We start from the raw sequence: 18,734 nt of genomic DNA on the forward strand, positions 1-18,734 counted from the left end.
ATTCCGCTCACAGTGTTTTCAGCGGACCGCGGAGGCTGCACATTCCTCTGTAGGCGCGGTGGACGCTCCCGAACCACTGGTTGTTTGCTGAAAGAAACATTTATATAAAGACGTGTTTCAGCTGCGGACTAATGACGCCGTCTCAGCGCTCCGGCCGCAGTTGCTGTAAACAGGGCGCACGGTGAGAAATGGACCGCGGAGGGAAATCAGAGTCTGTGCCTGCTGGTTTTCAGGGAGTGTGACAGACTGACTGGAGGTAAGGTGCTCTGCTGAGATCTCGGCGTAACTCTCAAACTCCTCTCCAACAAACGTCTGTTGGCACAACCGCAGGAGCTGATTAAAAAAATCACTCAACCAGGTGATTGCTTCAAAGATACTGAGGGCTGTGGGCTCCTGCTTCTCTCTAAAACTGCAGAGCGGCATTTAAAGCTAAACGCTGAAGTACTGACACAGGCGGTGATTATGTTTTTAGCCACAGAGAAAAGTTTCCGGGGGTTAAGCGGTGTGTCAGAATAAATCACGACTAAAATCTAATGGGCATCAAATGGACACTGCATGGCAGCTTGACAACGAATTTATTGTCAGTCCTTATTGGCTTATTAAAGCTGATTATTCATTCACGGTTTAAATTCAGTGGTTTTGGCCATGGCCGGCTGCTGGCAGTGGTGCCACCGCACCTGTGTGTGCTGTCTGTCTGAGGAGGAGAAGAGGACCATCGCTGTGGACAAAGAGATCCAGAGGATCCTCAAGCAGCAGAAGAAGAAGGAGAGAAGGGAAATTAAAGTCCTCCTGCTGGGTCAGTGATCACACACACACACACACACACACACACACACACACACACACACACACACACACACACACACACACACACAGCTGTTTGCTCATCTATGACAACATACAGTATAAGGCCTACATGAGCACAGACAATCAACAATACTCTATACATTGATTAAGCAAATCGAAGAAGTCAAATTGACATTGGATGTCAGGGAAATCTGAGAAGAAGGAACACCCTTCATACAAATTAAAATTGCTTGGCCTGTTTGGTAGCCCGCAGCCAAATGAGAAAACTATGTAAAGTATGTGTCACCAAGTGAGTATGTAAAGTATGGTCTAGATTGGGATTGGTTATACCTGAAAACCACAGGCACACAATGTGGAGATGGACAGCAAAGAAACAGGCCTACTTTACAGCTGGTTTAATAACTTTATATACCAAGGATATTAATGGCTGGTAATAGTAGTTGAATAATCATGAAAATCTATTGCCATTTTACACAATCTATAAAGAATTTACTATTTTATGACTCGCTAAAGACCAAATAAATAATGATTAATTCAGAAAATAAAGACCAGATTAACTGATAAGGAAAATAACTGATAGTTTCAGTCTAGCTTAAGAGAGAAAACTTGCTTTTGTTTTTAGTTTTATGTCATTAACTCAGAGGGTGCATTTTTCACATGGCTGAGATTGTAAAGGAAAGATATCCATGTAGTCCTATTTTAAGTAAAAACATGTATATCCTAACAATTATCAGTGTTCAAATCACATGGTTAAAGGTTAAATTAATGTTCATGCAATTAATTAAATTGTTTGTTTGTTTTTTTTTAGGATTATAATAGATGGAGATCCCATGTTTCTCTTTGACTACAACTGTGAATTTGGGCTGCTAACAAATTATTATATTCAAGTTTGATGAAATTGTAAATATTTTCACAATTTGATAAGTTGTTTTGTCCAAGCAAGAGTGCAAAAGTCAAAGAATTTACAATGAAACAGAAAAAAGAAGAGTAGCAAATTTTAAAAGCTGCAACCAGTGAACATTTGGCATTTTTACTGATAAATGCTGATTGATCAGTTATCCAAATTTGATTTATTTAAATTGACTAATTGGTTAATTAACTATGTTTTTCAACAGCACAGTGAACCACAATGTCTTGATATGACAGTGTATACCTGGTTTCCTGCAGTGTTTTAGTGTTTAATCGACAAAGTGGGCAACCTCGCCTGAAATAAAGACCATTTTGGGAAAGTATACACTTTCTTGAAATGGAACATTCATTGAAAAAGAGCAGGGGCACTATTTCACATGATAAATGGCACACACGATTAATGAGTGTGTTTTTTGTTTAGTCTGTTATCTGAAAACTAATGAATAACAAGGCAAAATGCAACAGGATCCTGGAAGCTTACCACCCTTCAATGCTATGGAGACACAGTAAACAATAATATTTAAATATTGCCCAGTCTTATTTCCTCTATGACTGTGTCAGATTACTGAAAACAAATGTTTGTGTACGGGAAAGAGGACTGTCAATAAAACATATACAGCATTTCCTTCCAACACATTTTGGTGTGAGGATTAGATGTTACTATTCCTTGAAAGCTGTGTCGAGAAATTACAGGAAAGCGTTTGGCAGAATAACAAGCAAAGATTTAGTTTCCTAAAAGATTTCAATTGAATGAATGATTCACAGCCAGAAAACCGGCAGTTCTCTTAAACAACCAAATCACAACTGGAGGTGCTGTAGGTTCTGCAGCCTGTTGTTGAAGGACGTGTGTGAAGAGCAGTATAGAACCAGTTATCTTGTTATGACATAAAGAAATATAGATAGAATAAAGGAAATGAGGCCAAACCACGCACTTCCTTCGACTCCGACTTTTATCTCTGAGGCTGAAAATGAACAGCGAATGGAAGATGTGTTTGAGTAATGCAGCATCTGTCAGTCCTGTCAGTCCCTTTGTTACTCTGTAATTTGCTGGTTTTTCTTCACTGACTTTTAGTTTTTCATCACTTAACTGCAGCAACAGATGGTGTAATAACTCTCAGTGTTGTCTTGATGAAATTCTGCTTTTAGCAACTTGGGTTCTACCACCAGCAGTGGTGGCAGTGTTTTAGACGTATTTTCTGAAACATCAGTCCTACATTTTTTTTTTTTTTGGTTTAAAATCTCTTCTTTGTGACTGAGAATTCAAGAAGAAGGCAGCAGGAACTGAGGAAGACATTAACATATTATCACTTTAGTTAAAGTTGGTATGATGAGCTTGTCAAAAAGGTAAGGCTTAACAGGCTTACGTCCAATAGTCACTCTCCTTTTAACTGTTTTGGTCTCCACCAACTTACACAAAAACATCTGGCTCTTTAGCTTCTAGATACTCCACTATGTTCACAATGTAGTCGCTAACTTTGTTTGTCTGCTGTTTAGAGCTGGACAGTTAGCGTACAGTCTGTTTATCAGAGGTTTTATGTTGTAAAACAGCTGCCTGCTGCAGCGGAAAACAGGTGATTGGAGTGCTGAGACAAAATATTAAAGTGGCTGCACATACAACCAAAACAATGAGCTGAAAGTTACTAAAATTCTTTGTAGAGCTGAGGGCAACTGAACAGTTGAGTAGTAAATTAGTAGTAAAATCTAGTAGTAGATTTTTTTATGATCAGTTTTTAGAGCACATTTAAATATGGATATGTAGGTAGTATGTAAGACAATTTAGCCCCAGAAAAATTCTGAATCTAAACTGTGGTGAAATTTCCAGAGAGTCTACAATGGAAAAACTTCCAGCGTTTCAGTATATTTTTCAGTGATTATTCATAAATCTCTTATATATCACATATCCAATCCAGTGTCCTAGGAGGCAAGATAAACAGGCATGCGCCTACATGTATTTTCATTTTCAGTTCACCTCCTCTGCATGTCTTTAGACTGAGGGAGGAACCTGGAAGACCTTGCAGGCACACATAGAATATGAATAGTAAAAAGGCCCCAGTCAACATGTGGGTTCAAACTAGGACCTTAATGTCGTACTGCTAACCTCTGAGCTGCCTTATTGATAGAAGGGCACCACTAATAAATATTTTTGGTAATTCATATTTTCCCCATTTGTCGGTGCAGGAACCGGGGAGAGTGGAAAAACCACCTTCATCCGACAGATGAGGATCATCCACGGTCGAGGCTTCTCAGAAGAAGAGAGGAAAGCCTTTGCCAAATGTATCTACCAGAACATCTTCACGGCCATCAAGGCTATGACCGGAGCCATGACAATGCTCAGAATCCCCTACTCCAACCAAGAGAACGAGGTAGACTTGCACATAGAGCACACAACCCTCCACCGGCAGAAACACACATGGACACGCCTAGTTACACATGAACACAAACTCTCACTCACAAATACAGATGTCAGGACAGGCGTGCAGGCATCAGGGTAAATTAATCGAGTTTAATACCCACGTTAAACAAGAGGAATCAAGCACAATGGCACAGAAACACACACGCACAGCATGTTGTTGAGCACGGGAGATGTTGTTGAACTTTACACACACCTGAGTTTCAGTATATCATAAAATCTTCTAATCTCCTTGGTCTCTCACTGTCTTTCAGATTTTTGCTAAATGGCTGCAGGATATAAACACAGTGCAAATCACCCAGCTGGAGCGGGGCTACGTTGACGCAATTCGCCGCCTCTGGGCAGACCCAGGCATTCGGGTCTGTTATAGCCGCCGCTGCGAGTACCAACTCCTGGACTCCACAGAATAGTGAGTAGCTGTGTTGTAGTGGAGGTCCAAGATCTAAACGCTGTAACACACTCTGAGTTAGGGTTGGAAATCTGAGAGTATCTTGTGATGAAACGGTTTCAGAGCAAGTTACCAAAGATGATATCACAATACAGGAATCTGTGATAGGAAGGAGACAATATTTTGCAAGACAGATAGAGAATATAGTATACATACTGTATTTTCTCACTTACACCTCTAGTTGTATTACTGTTGCAACTAACATTTACTTTCCTAATCAATCAGTCTGCCCAATTATTTTTTCATAATTAATTCATAGACTAATCGTTTATGAAATGTCAGAATATTATTTAAAAAAAAAGATTTCCCAGATCCCAGATGATGTCTTTAGATTGGTTGTTTTTTCCAACCAAAAGGTAAAAACCCAGAGATATTTCCTTTACAATGATATAAGATAAAGAAAAGCAAAAGAAGAGCAGCAAATCCTTACACTGGAGAAGTTGGAAAGAGCAAATATTTGTTATTTTACCTCTAAAAAAACATCTCTTTTCCAGTAAAAGTGTCCCTGTTACTGTGGAAAACTGTTTCTAAAGGAACTATTTCATTGGTAAAAAGTTGTTGTTGATGTGGAGTTTGTGATTTATCCAGAGAAAGGGTTTCTGGACAGATGTATTGATGTCGAAATTTTAAATGTGGTGTCTAAACCCTTTGTGAACCACAAACCACAAAAGTCTTATTAATCATTATTTTATTGGGATGGTGTCAGTAATCTCCAAAACAGATACGTGGCTTGTTTACTTAAAAGCTATCTGCATGGCTAGATAACACAAGGGATAAAACCACATGTCATCATTCCTCTGTCATATCAGTAGGCATGAAAAAAAATCTGAACATGAGAAAAAGGTTGAACTGCTGAATAGTTCCAGAAGTTAAATATCCATAATAAAATCAGGACACAATTTTCAGTTAGCTAAAAAATATTGCTTGGCACAAGTGTATTAATTTTGTTACCAGCTAATGTATCACAAGCAAACAAGTTGGCGACATATTGTTGTATTGTTTGTCTAAAGCACAACTGACCTTTGTACTAAAACTCACAAGTGGAAAAATCTGTTTAGACGAGATGTTGAGCTTGTGATCGTCTTACTGGTTCTCATTTTAGAGATAAATCAGCATAGAGCTGAAACATTAGATGATTCATTGATTAGTCGATTGACAGAGAATCAGTTGTCAACTATTTTGATAATCGAATTATCTTTTTTTTTAAGTTAAAATGCCAAAAACTTCAGCTCTCCCAATGTGAATATTTGCTGGTTTTCACTGAACTCTGGATTTAGGATTTAGGACAGTTGGTCAGATTAAATAAATGTTTTGAAGACACCACCATGGGCTCTGGGAAAGTGTGATGGTCATTTCCACCATTTTCTGACATTTTATGGATCAAACAATTTTTCAAGAAAAGAATCCACAGATAAAATTATAATGAAAATAACTGGTTTTGCAACCCCTCACATTTTAATGCATTTCATTGTCCTCGCTCAAACCCCACATCGTTGTGTCTTACCCTAACACTTAAGCTTGGTGTTTTGTGCTCAGACCACTGGAGGGGGCTAGTTCCTCACAGTAATTACTCATTTCTAAGCCATGTAGAAACCACCAGTTGATCTAAGAGTATAAGGAAAACAGACGAACTGTCTTGTGAGACTGGCTACATTAATCATCTTTTAAACTGATAATGAAAACCTTATTAAATACCACAGAGTTACCCTCAGACTGGGTCTCTTTAACCAGCATGAAAAGATTTAACACAGAGTGGGTGTGAGCGTCAGAGTATCTGATGTGTCAGAGAACAAAGCCTGGGCTCAGCCTTCCTCTGTTTTCTCTCTTTTCTATTGCTGTTCTGTGTTTGCCCAGCAGCTCAATCATCATGGTGTGTGCACGATAAGAGACGGGCTGTCAACGTTAGCTAATGACAGCTTGTATCAACACAAGCCATAAAGCCGTCGTCTATACACAGGGTGATATGGACTCGTTCCACTCCCTTCTTGTAATTTAAACACTGTTTTTATTTATCATCACTAATTCATCATACTTCTTGTGTCACTTCAGTTTGTTTTACATGGTCAAGGCTGGATGTGATGTAAATACAAGCAATATGTTTTGCCAGATGTCTCATCTAGTGTAAGAAACACTTTTCAGCACTGCTGTAAAACTCTCTCTTTTTCTTCCCTCCTTCCCTTCACTCTTGCAGCTACATGAGTAATTTGGAGCGCATCTCCAGCCCAGACTACATCCCCACAGAACAGGATGTGCTGCGAGTTCGATTCCCCACCACGGGCATACACGACTATTCCTTCACCATCAGGACCATCACACTAAGGTGGCCAATCCTCAGATTACTAACCTCTAATGTGACACTGTTCTCTGCACTGTGAAAAAGGTGCTATTGACTCTTGCAAAGGCTTTGTCTGCAATAGGGAGCATGTTGATATTGTTTCTCTCTGAGACCAGAAGGGGCTCTAACAGAGCCATTTAGACAAAGACCAAAGTTCACTTATAAGGGACGCTGTGTTCCCGAATGAAATGACACCTACTCTTAAATCATGAGGTAGAGCTCAGAATAAAACAAACTAAACTGAGAAAAAGGATTTAGCTTGATGTTTTGATTACAAAATAAAATATAGCATAAGGATTTATTGGTATAATACCTACTCCAAATGTATGAAATATTTAGTTTTATTTCACAAACAGTCCTGTCATGAGCAAGCTTGTCACATTTTTCTGAATTCCCAATGAGCTGTGGAAAATGGTCAAACAGTACTAAGAAAGTTTTTCTACCTGTGTGAAAGCATGTCACACCAAAGCAACATGCTATTAGCGCTGGGTACACCTCTACTTCACAAACAGGCTTATTAGCAGCTGCGTGAGAGGGTAAGGGTGTGGAAGCACCTGGATTATAGACTGTAAAAACTGATGTAGACTCCATGTCTGAAATGTGAAGCCAATGCAGAAGTGTCTTAAAGTGCAGTACCACTGAGGGCTGCTACAGGCCACCTCCAAAAAAATGGTTTTATGAGGTCACCATGACCTTGACCTTTTAACAAAATCCAATCAGTTCATCCTTGAGTCCAAGTTAATGTTAGTGCTAAATTTGAAGAAATTCCCTCAAGGTGTAAAAGGTGTTACTGAGATGTCATATTCACAAGAATGAACTTCTTTAGATGCTCTGTAGCCATGTTGTAAAAACCCTTATTATTATTGGTTGATTTGTAGCCATGTTCTCATTGGTCAATTTGTAGGAACCCTCTGAATTGTTGATTTGTACCCTTATTCTGATTGGTCAGTTTGTAGCCACGGCATAGAAAGAGGTTGTTGAGTCTCTTGTGCAACATAGTTTTTAGCAACAGTATAAATTACGGTGGAAATGTTAGACATGAGAAACCACAGTAGAGAAATATTACTTGATAGCTTATAATGCTTGGTTCAGTAGTTTGTATGAGTAAAGGCCGATGTTGACTTCACATATTGCAGTCTGTAGGTTGACTGTAATGCATGGATGAAAAAGCAATTGCAGCAGTCCACAAGTAATAGAGGTATGGTGCAAAAAGTCCAGGAGCCATTATTCATCATGAGTTGTTGTGTGTGAGACAATTTATATAAAACCAGCTAACAGTTTGGGGGAGAAGTGCTTCAGAAGTGTGTTCATGTTCTGCAGAACCAATTTAAAACACAATTTTAGAATATGTTTTACCTGATTGTACAGGTTAATGTTAGCTTACACATGAGCATTCAGCTTCAATAACATCACTCCTCAGTCACTCTTCATATATGTGATATTTGCCACATGTGGACATGTATACAATTATCTACTAAGATTGCTTTAAAATTTACCAACCAATCAGGAAAGTTACCTTGAATTATGGAGACGAACTGTATTAACAGTGACATCACACAGCACAGCCAGGTGAGAAAGGAGCTTAGTTGTGGTGATTTTTGGGGCTGTACAATTCTTTCCTAACAGTTACTAAAAGGATGAGAACAGATACTTCAAGCACAGCCCAATAGCAGTGAAGCATCCCCTCTTTTGTTCCCCTAACAATCCCAAAATGTCTCACAAAAACAGTTTTAGGTGAGCTGTACTGACAATGGATGAGTTTCATGAAGATGCTATAGAGTTCCAACAGCAACAAGGAATGTTTACAGAAGATCCTTTGGCTATTACCAAATGCAGTAACTTTGGTGAACTTGTAAATATCATTCACAGTGGAATGATGTCCGTTTATTATTGTCCGTACTTTGCATGTAGTGCTGATTTATTATTGTATTTATTGTTTGTCAGTTACAATGATCTGTTTTAACCAGCCTGTGAAGGCACATTTTCAATTTATTATACATGCATTATGGATTTATGCTGCACCTTTCTTGAGTTGCAAACTCAATTTAAAGGCTCTATAAGTTATTGTCACTGCCACTAGATGTCGCACTAGACCACTAGCACCCGGACCTTTGTCTAAGTTGTGTGCCCCAGCACACTGGATGAGACGAATCAATGAGTGTATCAATCAATCAAAGACGTTTTTATTATTGGGTCATGCGTACAACTCTTTCCAACCTGTGTGGGCATTTCAAACACTACCACCAAAAAGGTAATGCAAACTAAATTGAATAATTTGCACAAACACATTTCCATACCTTCATTCTCCACAAAATTCATAAATCACTGAGAACCATTTTCTACTACTGAAAAAATCCAAGTAAATACTAATTAAGTAGTGCACTTCTCCTGGCTTTTGAGACAAAGGTAGCAAACTTAAATTTTAAACTTAACAATTTTTTTTTACACACCAGACTATTTCATGGTTTTGTGGAGACATTAACGGTGACTTTGAGGTTAAAGCTCTGACCCTCAACTTTCATTTGAGTGTGTTTTGTGCATGAAAAAAAGAGTCGTAATCATAGCGTGTCATGGCTTCATTTCAAATCTGAAGTACAGCATTAAAGCAATAGAAAATGTGTTGGTCTAAATACTTAGCTACTGCTCTGTATATACTTTATGTATATTAATTTGAACAGTATACATTATTCAACAGTATAATGGGAACCACGATCCTGATTGGTTGCCCGTTTGAATCCTTGAGGGAGGCGAGCATGTTTTCCCTCTCATCCAATCATACTAAGAGACTGTTTAGAAAGGCAGTCAACGTTTAATTGTTCCAGGTCAAAGCTGAATAGTGAAAAAAAAACCCAATTACCTTAATGAATAAGTATAAAGACATTTTCCTTCTTTCTCTGCTGGGGTCTCTGACAGGATTGTGGACGTGGGCGGTCAGAAGTCAGAGCGTCGGAAGTGGATTCACTGCTTTGAAAACGTCACCTCCCTCATCTTTCTGGCCTCCCTCAGCGAGTATGACCAGATGCTGGAGGAGAGAGAGAGCATAGTAAGCGCCTTGTGTGTGTGTGTGTGTTTACATACGTGCTTTTTTTTTTAATGTTGCCCTCACTTAGTCCACCACTGCAGAATGTGGACGAAATAATGCAAACAATCTCATAAAAGGGTGGCACTGTGCTGCAGTGTTTCCTTTACAGCAAGAAGGTTCTGGTTTCGAACCCCGGTTTGGCTGGGGCCTTTCTGTGTGGAGTTTGCATGTTCTCCTCCTATCTGTGTGGGTCTTCTCTAGGAAGTCCAGCTTTCTCCCACAGTCCAAAGACTGTAAATTGCTGTAAATTGCCCATCGGTGTGAATGTGAGCACGAATGGTTGTTTGTTTCCATATGCCTGTGATAGACGGGGAAACTGCCCAGGGTGTACCCCGCCCTCGCTCACTGTCAGCTGGAACTGGCTCCAGCCCCCCACGACCCTCAGAGGCTCAGCGGTATGGCTAATGGGTTGATGGAACCGCACAGAAAAGTTCTTTCTAAAAGTGAAGAGGATTTAGTATCTATCGGACCTTTACTTATCTGCCAATACTGCAGTGTACAAATACTCAACAGTAAAAGTATCTATCCATCCATCCACTCTCTCTTGTGTGTCTCATCCTAACTACGGTGATTTCATCCGTCCACCAGCAGGTCTCACTCTTGCTCAAGAAAACCTCTCCCCCCCTCTCTCCTCTCAGCCTCTACAGCCCTCTGTGGCCTTCTGTCCAGTTCCTCGCTCCCATCTCGTCACTAAGCCGTTTATCTCTTGCAGCCACTTTTAAGTCTGCCAACACATTCATTAACCTCCACAGTAGCCCGCATGCTCCAGACCTCCCATAAACTGCCCCCTCCTCTTTGAAAGGACAGCTTCCTCAGCCATCATCCTCAGCCATCTGAATCCACCCAGCCTTCACAGAGATCTCATGCTTTTCTCCCTTCAACTTAAAGTCAATCTCTTTAAAAACTGTCTTTCACCCACAACAAAATCTCCCTCTATATTGACCACAACACAAAACCTAAGAGCAGTATGATATCTGTGTCTCTCTCTCCCTCTCTCCGTTCCTCAGAACCGAATGCATGAGAGTCTGGCTCTGTTCTATACCACCATCCATTCCCCTTGGTTCCTCAACACCTCCATCATCCTCTTCCTCAACAAAACTGACATCCTGGCTGACAAAATCCAGACCTCTGACCTTCAGAGATACTTCCCCAGCTTCACAGGTAAGCTGTGAATACACGTGCATATGTTTGTTTTCATTTATAATGAGGTTATACTGACATATCAATACTTGTTGGATTAACCAGATTAGTAGTGAACCAGTTGATTAAGTAATGATTAGGCCCAAATTTCTGATTCTGATTTAGTTGTCAAAAATGATTAATTCTCTGGATCCAGCTTCTCAAATGTTTTTCTGCTTTCATTGTGAACTGAAGACATTTGGGTTTTGGATTATTGATCACAATAAACAAGCAATTTAAAGATTTCACCGCTCTGGGCTCTGGGAAATTACGTTTGACATTAAGTCAGTTTTATTTTAGCAATGCTAGCAACATGGCTCTAGGGATGGGAATGTTGGTGGGCTGATCCATCGCTTTGGTTCAGACTGAAATATCTCAACAAATTATAGACTGATTGTCATGAACTTTTCTTTAGATATTCGTGGTTCCCAGAGGACGAATCCGAAAGATTTTAGTGATCCCTTGACTTTTTCCTCTAGTGCCACCATGAGTGTGACTTATTGTGTTTTTTCAATGAAATATCTTGAGAAATATTGGATAGGTTGCCATGAAATTCAGTACACACATTCATATGCCTCTTGGGCAAATCTCAAAGAGAGGGCTTGAATTTATTGAATGGTAAGCCTGGGGGCGGAGCCTGGTCAGCAGCAGATTTCACCATTGTCAACAAGCACAATTGCAGCTAGTTGTCTGCAGGTGTGTTTTCTCATCAGAACATGTCCAGAATCATTTCAGAGACCAAAAAGGGTTGTGATTCCTCTGGCCAATTTGCTTTGAGCATGCAGCTATGTCATCACATCCTACCACACCTGGTGGAAATAATATATCATTGCAAAAAAATTATTTGCAAAGTGGTTTCTGCCATGGAGCATCTCCTGAATCTAAATGAGAAAGGTTCCCCCTGTTGCTGCAAAGTCCGCAATAGTTATAGTTTTTTTGTGTTATTTGTTTCTAGTTTGCCTCTTTCTTTCTTACTCTCTTCCCCTCCCCCTCTGTCTCACACACTCTCACACACACACACACATGCACAGAAAGAGTTGCAAATGAGTCACTTCCAGGTACTTGGTGTGCTTAATGATGTGGCTGCAGCCTGTAGCTTCTCTGGTGTGAAAGGCTGAGCGTCGCCCTAACAGTCCCCACCACCCTCCATCTCCACCCTCTCTCCCTCTGTTACCCATGGCAACTACAGACAGATACTGTGCTTCCCGCAAGCCCTGCAACCCCCACAAACCCCCGGGTGCACATGTGTAGTGTGTGTATGTGTGTGTGTGTGCAGCATAGAAATTAGTGACTGCAAGTGATTATTTGTGTGTGTGTGTGTGCGCGTGCATCTGCAATGTACCTACCATGTTTTACCATCAGTATTAGCAGGGTAAAATAATGACTCATACAGGGTCAAGCTCCTTGATGTCAATTTAACCTTAATGCCAACTCTGGGCAGCTGCTACCACTGGCTTGTTGTGTTCCTGTGTGGAGACTGTGTGGCCCTTCTTACTGCTGCTGTAACTGCACTTGAAGTCTACTCATGTTAAGTAGCCCATATTGACATAGTGTTAGACTTGTCAAATTGGACTAGCGCTGAAGGGATTAGTGAAATAAATGATTAGTGCATTGATACAAAACTAATTTTCTGAGGAAATAATCACTGCGTCTGGTTTTTCAAATGTAGGATTTGCTGCCTTTTTCAGATTAATTTACAATTATTCTATTAGATTCACCTGCAGATTATTTTGTCTTTAAGATTTCCCACAGCCAGAAGATAATCTTCACTCATCGATTAATGGTTGCAGCTCTGGTTAAATCTCATTGTACATTAAATATCTTTTGGTTTTGGACTTTTTAATTTTTTGCATTACATAGATTTAAAAGAAGAATGGACAAAATAAAATAAAAGATTGTGTAAATAATTATTAGTTGCAGCACTAATAAATTGGACAAACTGTTCTGTCTCCCATTACCTTTGCATAATGTTGTTGTCCATCTGCTTCCAGATGAAGCAGACTATTATTTCAGTGTTTCTCAGCTTTGGCTTTCATAACATTCTGATGACATGACAGGTCATCAGGACCAAGGAATAAGTAGGTCGTATTAATTGAAAATAAATAGGAAAACTCACTAAAATTACCAGCCCCAACTTAATGAGAACTGGTTGTAATCGCTTTTTCATTCAATTAGCACTCGTAAGATGCACAGTAATTTCTGATTATCTAATGAAACGACCTCAGATGCTGAGATTGTTTAGTAGCTTAGCATTTTTCTGATCTGTCTTTTGAGAATAATCGATCTACCTCTTGCTGCGTGAATACAGAATGAGACTTTTACAGTGCATCAAAGTAAATCAACAAATTTACAAAAAGTGACTGTTCCAAAAGTTTCCTACTTGTGATTTTGACTGATAATAATCTTGCCACTATCACACAAGATTAGTGTAGTAAGAGATGCACACATTTTCTGAATGTTGACTGTATTTTATTGTTATTGTGCCTTAATTCCTTCACAGAGTATTGCTAATCTGATCTAATGACATTTTGATTTACTATCACATAAGACAAAGAAAAAACTGGAATGAGGAATCATGCCATATTCTGTATGAAAATGATGTAAACAGTTACTTACTTCTCAAAATAGTTGCTGACCTAAATTCATATTTTGCCTTTTTGTTGTCCACTTCCATCCCTCGTCTCCTTCTCACCTCTGTAACAGGCAAGAGGCATGACCCTGAGGACGCCAAGAACTACATCCGCAAGTTGTACGAGCAGCAGGCCATCAACCGTGACAGGAGGGACGAGTGGAAGACACTTTACCCACACTTCACCTGTGCTACAGACACCAGCAACATCCGCAGGGTCTTCAGCGACGTCAAGGACACAGTGCTGCTCAAGTCTCTCAGGGATTATGGAGTCATCTGAACTTTTACTCCATCTTGGTTTTTCGTCTCTGTCTGCACTATTAACTTGTATGAGTGAAGGCTCTGATGAAGGCCAGGATGTCACTTCTTAGGATTCTTTCTAAAGCCGGGACAATCAGATCCACATCCTCTTCCTCCTCCTCCTCCTCCTCCTCGTACTCCTCTCACTCATCAGGTCTTAATGATGAAGCAGGTGGAGAAAGAAGGGACAAGGTTGTACTCTCTCTCCTCTGCCACCATCACTACCACACTCTCTCGTCTTACTCTCAAGTAGAAAACATCAAAGCGTTAAGAGGGGACTCTATTGGGAGACACAACAAGACTGCGTGACTTTTGATCAGCGAGCCAGGAAGCAGTAATCACCCTCATTCCTCTCAGCCAGCAGCTTTTTCTCCATTTTGATTTAGATTTTTTTTTTTTTTTTTTTAAGATGGAGTGTTTGGGTAGTGCAGTGACTGAACTGATCCAAAACTGGAGCAGGGGCAGGGATGCTAGAGACTGTCCTCCTGTAAAAAACAAGCCCATACTTTGTGCAGCAGGTGATTATGACCCATAGTTATGTTTTGTTGTTGGGTGACATCCAGTGTCCGTAGTAATTATGACAGGAGCAAAGGGAGAAGTGTGTAGCATATAAAGTGACAAAGGTCGTGTCAGGGGGAGGATGGGGTAGGTGGGTGGGTCAACATAACACAGGACTATGATACAGAGGAGTGGTGTTCGATTGATATGAAAGTAGCAGTTTATGTTGTTTCGATTATCCGTGACTGTTGGACAAAGTTAACCATGTTGTTATTGTTGTAACCATAACAACAAAGATTATCTAATGTTGAGGAGGTACTTAATTTAACCCAAATCACGATCATTTCCTAAACCTAACCGAGTAATTTTTGTGCCTAAGCCTAACCAAGCCATGCCCGTTATTGCAGTAACCATGGCGACAGAGGTAGGTACACCGCTCACTGCTGCAGTCCGCGTATTTATTGTTGTAACCATGACAACCTAGGTCTGGTACGTTATTTCAGGAGACACTCCTCGGGGTCGTATCGAAGGGTTGAAAAAAACGACCTGTGTGGTTTTTCAGGTTGGAGGACTTGTTGGGACGCTATGAAGTGCTTTGCTTCCATTAACAGAGTAATGACTTTTACAAGTGGAGATGTGGCCACGCATGGGCACACTACTTATGTCGCACACATTTTAAGGGCTTTATTTGAGTCTACCAGTTATATACAGGTGTAGTACATGCTTGCACACACTCCAACACAAATTGTAAAAACACAAAATGTGTCCATTTTGTTTGGTAAAAGGCAACACATGACTTCCAAACTACTGCACTCTTTATTATTAGACATCCTGAACCAGGGGGATTCTGTGTGATTTTCTCTGTGATTAATGTCACCACAGAGTCTTCAAGTGTTTCGCAAACACTGTGCTCCTGTCAGCGTGTGAAAATCCCTATTGATTACAGTTATCTCACACTGGCAATATTTCTTACATATTATCTATGTTCAACACATCTGTTTTGCACTGTCTCTATCAATTATCATATAGATAGACTGTGCAGCTACCACATGCACCATCTTTACATTCACCTCCAGCCTTTGTTTTTCACCTTGACTGCAAAAGTTCACACACACTCAAATTCTTGATCTTTCTGTTAAATAGTTTACAGCACAACTTCCTGTGTTACATGTGGACAGTCGACAGACTTTGTGTTCAAAAAGAGAAGAACGCAACACTAGGGTGGATATGAAAATAGCTCCACAGCCAGTATAAACAGTGAGTCATAAGAAACAGACAGAATCACAGCGGATGTGACGTGGAGCAAAGTTCATATAGTTGTCGAGAGCAAACACTTCAACAAATTGATTTTCATAGTTTTGCATAGTTTCTTCCTTTTTTTAATTAATCCCCCCGACTGATGAATTAGCATTTTCTTAGCCAAACACCAATTAAACTGTACAGTGAAGCAGCTGAGCACTGAGGAGGAAAATATGATGTTTTGGTAGGTTGGTGATTAGGGGATCCTTCTGCTCTGGATTCACAACCTGCTGCACTGGTGCTTTTCTGTTTCTCCACAGGGTTTAAGAAAGACTTTAATGGATGCAGATTAAAAGGGCAAAGTCCTGACCATCATATCAATTAACAGTCCCTAAGTCTCTGTTTTACTGTCAGGAGGGGAAAGTTTCGGACATGAAATGCATTACGTTACTTGTATGTGAAACGGGTTGCTCATAGTCACAAAGCCACAGAGAATTATCACCCAACTCTGCAGTTCCTCTCAGCTCGATGTAGCTTTAAAATGTATTTCAGCTCATTGTATTTGGTTTTCTGTCCAGCAACTTTAATGTTCTGGTTCATTATCTCTAATCTCATTAGTGTCATTTCCACATGTTACAAGCAGCTGCCCACTGTACGCTCCCGTTGAAACACTAGTATTAATTTCATTAACAAATTAACGGACTATGACTAAATATGTTTATCAACAACAGCATCTTTCTAACGGTACAAAAATCTTCATTGACCCTACACCAATATCTTCAACTGTCTCTGTTCAATATTCCTGCTTGCTCGATACACAGTTAATACACTTCATTGAAATCAACACCAGAAATTCAAGCGCAAGTCACTCTCGGCGGCTGACAAGTTTTAAAAGGTCACGAATAAAGAAACTGAGACTGTGAGAAAACAGCTTGATTCACACTGCGAGTTCAATCAACAATGGTGGAAAAAGAAAAAAATCCAACAGGCGACTTGCTCTGCTGGGTAAAGGGTAAAGGCTATTAATATGAGGTGGCAGTGTGATCTCCTTGTGTGTCCTATTTATATCAGTGTCTGGAGAGGGAAATTTTATAATATTGATATGAAGCGTGAGTTCTGCCCTTGTGTGTGTCATTGAGAGTTGAGTGCGTGTTGAGTGGAAAATGACACTGAAATTCAGTAAATGAACTGACCGTAATGGGAAGCTAACATTAGCTCACAGTGTGTCTGTTATGTGATTTCAGCTGCTGTTTTGTTAGTTTTATATAATGTGTTTTGATCTCTACACTGCTGTTTTATGTATTCAGATGTGGTAGCTACGTCTTTATGATGCCTTTAAACAAAAATGTATAATTTTACTGTACATTCACTGATGACTACTATACTTGTGATTGATTTTTAACAGCTGCATTTTTAATATTGTTTACCAGCACAGACTGTGACTAGAGAGAGCGTGTTTGCTAGTGAACTACTTTTCTGCATTGGGAGACCTCCTCTCATTCGGTGACAGTAAAATTATTTTTGTGTAGACTCGGGTGAAGGAAGTGGGCAAATATGTTGTTTTTTCTAGTTAATATTAAAAACAAACTTTTGAACACACGCTCCTCTGCTTGGTTTTATTTGTCTTCCCTGGCAGATAAGGCCAGACTGAGTCTCCCCGTCTGCCTGTGTGATGTGTTTTCTCTTCACCACACTGTGAGGCTCTGTCACCAAAACAAATATGGTCTCACAGGTTGCAATCACACACTTGCTGTGACCCACAGTTTGCAAATAAGACACTGCAGGCTTTGCATCAGCTTGACACAGGAATTTTTCACACTGCACTCATTTCCATAGACCAGTACGTGTTTACCAAATTCCTCTGTAAACAAAGGTGTCATATTTCTGAAGGAGAAAACTATCACCATGTTTAGAGTCTGAAAACGTAGATTTGACAGGTGAGGGCAGTTCATGCTCTGCACAGTCAGATGATAGTTGTTTAGGCTGTGTTATTCCTTCAGCCTACTTACGGCAGCAGAGGAGTTCCTCATGAGTGAGCGACAAATTGCTCCTTCAAACAAACAGTCACAGTTTTCTTAGAGCGGGAATCCAAGTAACTGTGACGACGCTCTGACAACAACATTACACTCCACATGACGCATATTTACATGACAAATATTATACAGATATTATACAGATAGACAGACAGTGAGGCATGTCTCTGAGTAATTCCACTGCAATACACACACACATGAACACACGCACACACCGTGGCTGGTAGTGGCTGTCAGAGCACCACAGAAGCATGAGAGTGTGATCCTGTGGCCCTGGTGACTGTCAGACTCATCCAGGCGACGTGACAGTCTCAAGTGTGTGTGTGTGCGTGTGTGCGTGTGTGCGTGCGTGTGTGTGTGTGTGTGCGTGCGTGCGTGCGTGTGCGTGTGTGTGTGCGCGTGCGTGTGTGTACAGGTGTCTGCGCATTTCTGCATAGTACAAGAGTGAGTATGAGTATGAGTCAGTATGTCTGCAGCTGTGTGTACATCTGTGCCTGCCTGAACCTGCTTCTGTGTGCGTGTGTGTGTGTGTGTGTGTGTGTGTGTCTGTGCGCGTGTATAAACCTCCCAGAAAGTGACAGGACGACAGCAGTCCTTCTCTCAGTCTCACGGCTCTGTCAGCAGCTCTGTCAGTAACTTGCCTTGTTACTGTGGTCTCATCGCTCAAACTCCTGCAGCCCATTCCACCTTGTGCCAACATCAGAGTTGTCAATTTACCATAAAAACTCATTTCATAAACACTGAATAAAGCAGAAGGCCGCTATTTACCTCTGACATCAACATTTTAAAAATTCCAGAGGGAAATGGCAGCTAGCTGCAGTAGTAACACTAGCCCAGTCTACACAATGTTTTGGTCTACAGATAC

General features: G+C 40.4%; 1 protein-coding gene across 1 annotated transcript; it reads left to right on the plus strand.

Annotated features, from left to right (window-relative positions):
* The first annotated feature begins 26 nt into the window (after positions 1–26).
* LOC139627073 (guanine nucleotide-binding protein subunit alpha-14-like) lies at positions 27–17,435 on the plus strand. Its single transcript, XM_071487721.1, has 8 exons — positions 27–256; positions 635–796; positions 3,895–4,079; positions 4,381–4,535; positions 6,766–6,894; positions 9,823–9,952; positions 10,999–11,152; positions 13,874–17,435. The coding sequence occupies exons 2-8, from the start codon at positions 646–648 to the stop codon at positions 14,077–14,079; spliced, it is 1,110 nt and encodes a 369-aa protein (XP_071343822.1). The 5' UTR covers positions 27–256; positions 635–645; the 3' UTR covers positions 14,080–17,435.
* Positions 17,436–18,734: the final 1,299 nt, after the last annotated feature.

The sequence above is a fragment of the Trachinotus anak genome, unplaced genomic scaffold (genome assembly GCF_046630095.1).
Source record: "Trachinotus anak isolate AG129_WGS33_773 ecotype Australia unplaced genomic scaffold, CSIRO_AGI_Tana_v1 ptg000010l, whole genome shotgun sequence".
In the NCBI taxonomy this organism is placed as follows: domain Eukaryota; kingdom Metazoa; phylum Chordata; class Actinopteri; order Carangiformes; family Carangidae; genus Trachinotus; species Trachinotus anak.

Bases quoted from the DNA above. Each gene is read 5' to 3' on its own strand.
- LOC139627073 (XM_071487721.1), top strand. From the start codon at position 646: ATGGCCGGCTGCTGGCAGTGGTGCCACCGCACCTGTGTGTGCTGTCTG. The intron at 4,080-4,380 runs GTAGACTTGCAC...ACTGTCTTTCAG, and splicing joins ACTCCAACCAAGAGAACGAG to ATTTTTGCTAAATGGCTGCA. The intron at 11,153-13,873 runs GTAAGCTGTGAA...CCTCTGTAACAG, and splicing joins ATACTTCCCCAGCTTCACAG to GCAAGAGGCATGACCCTGAG.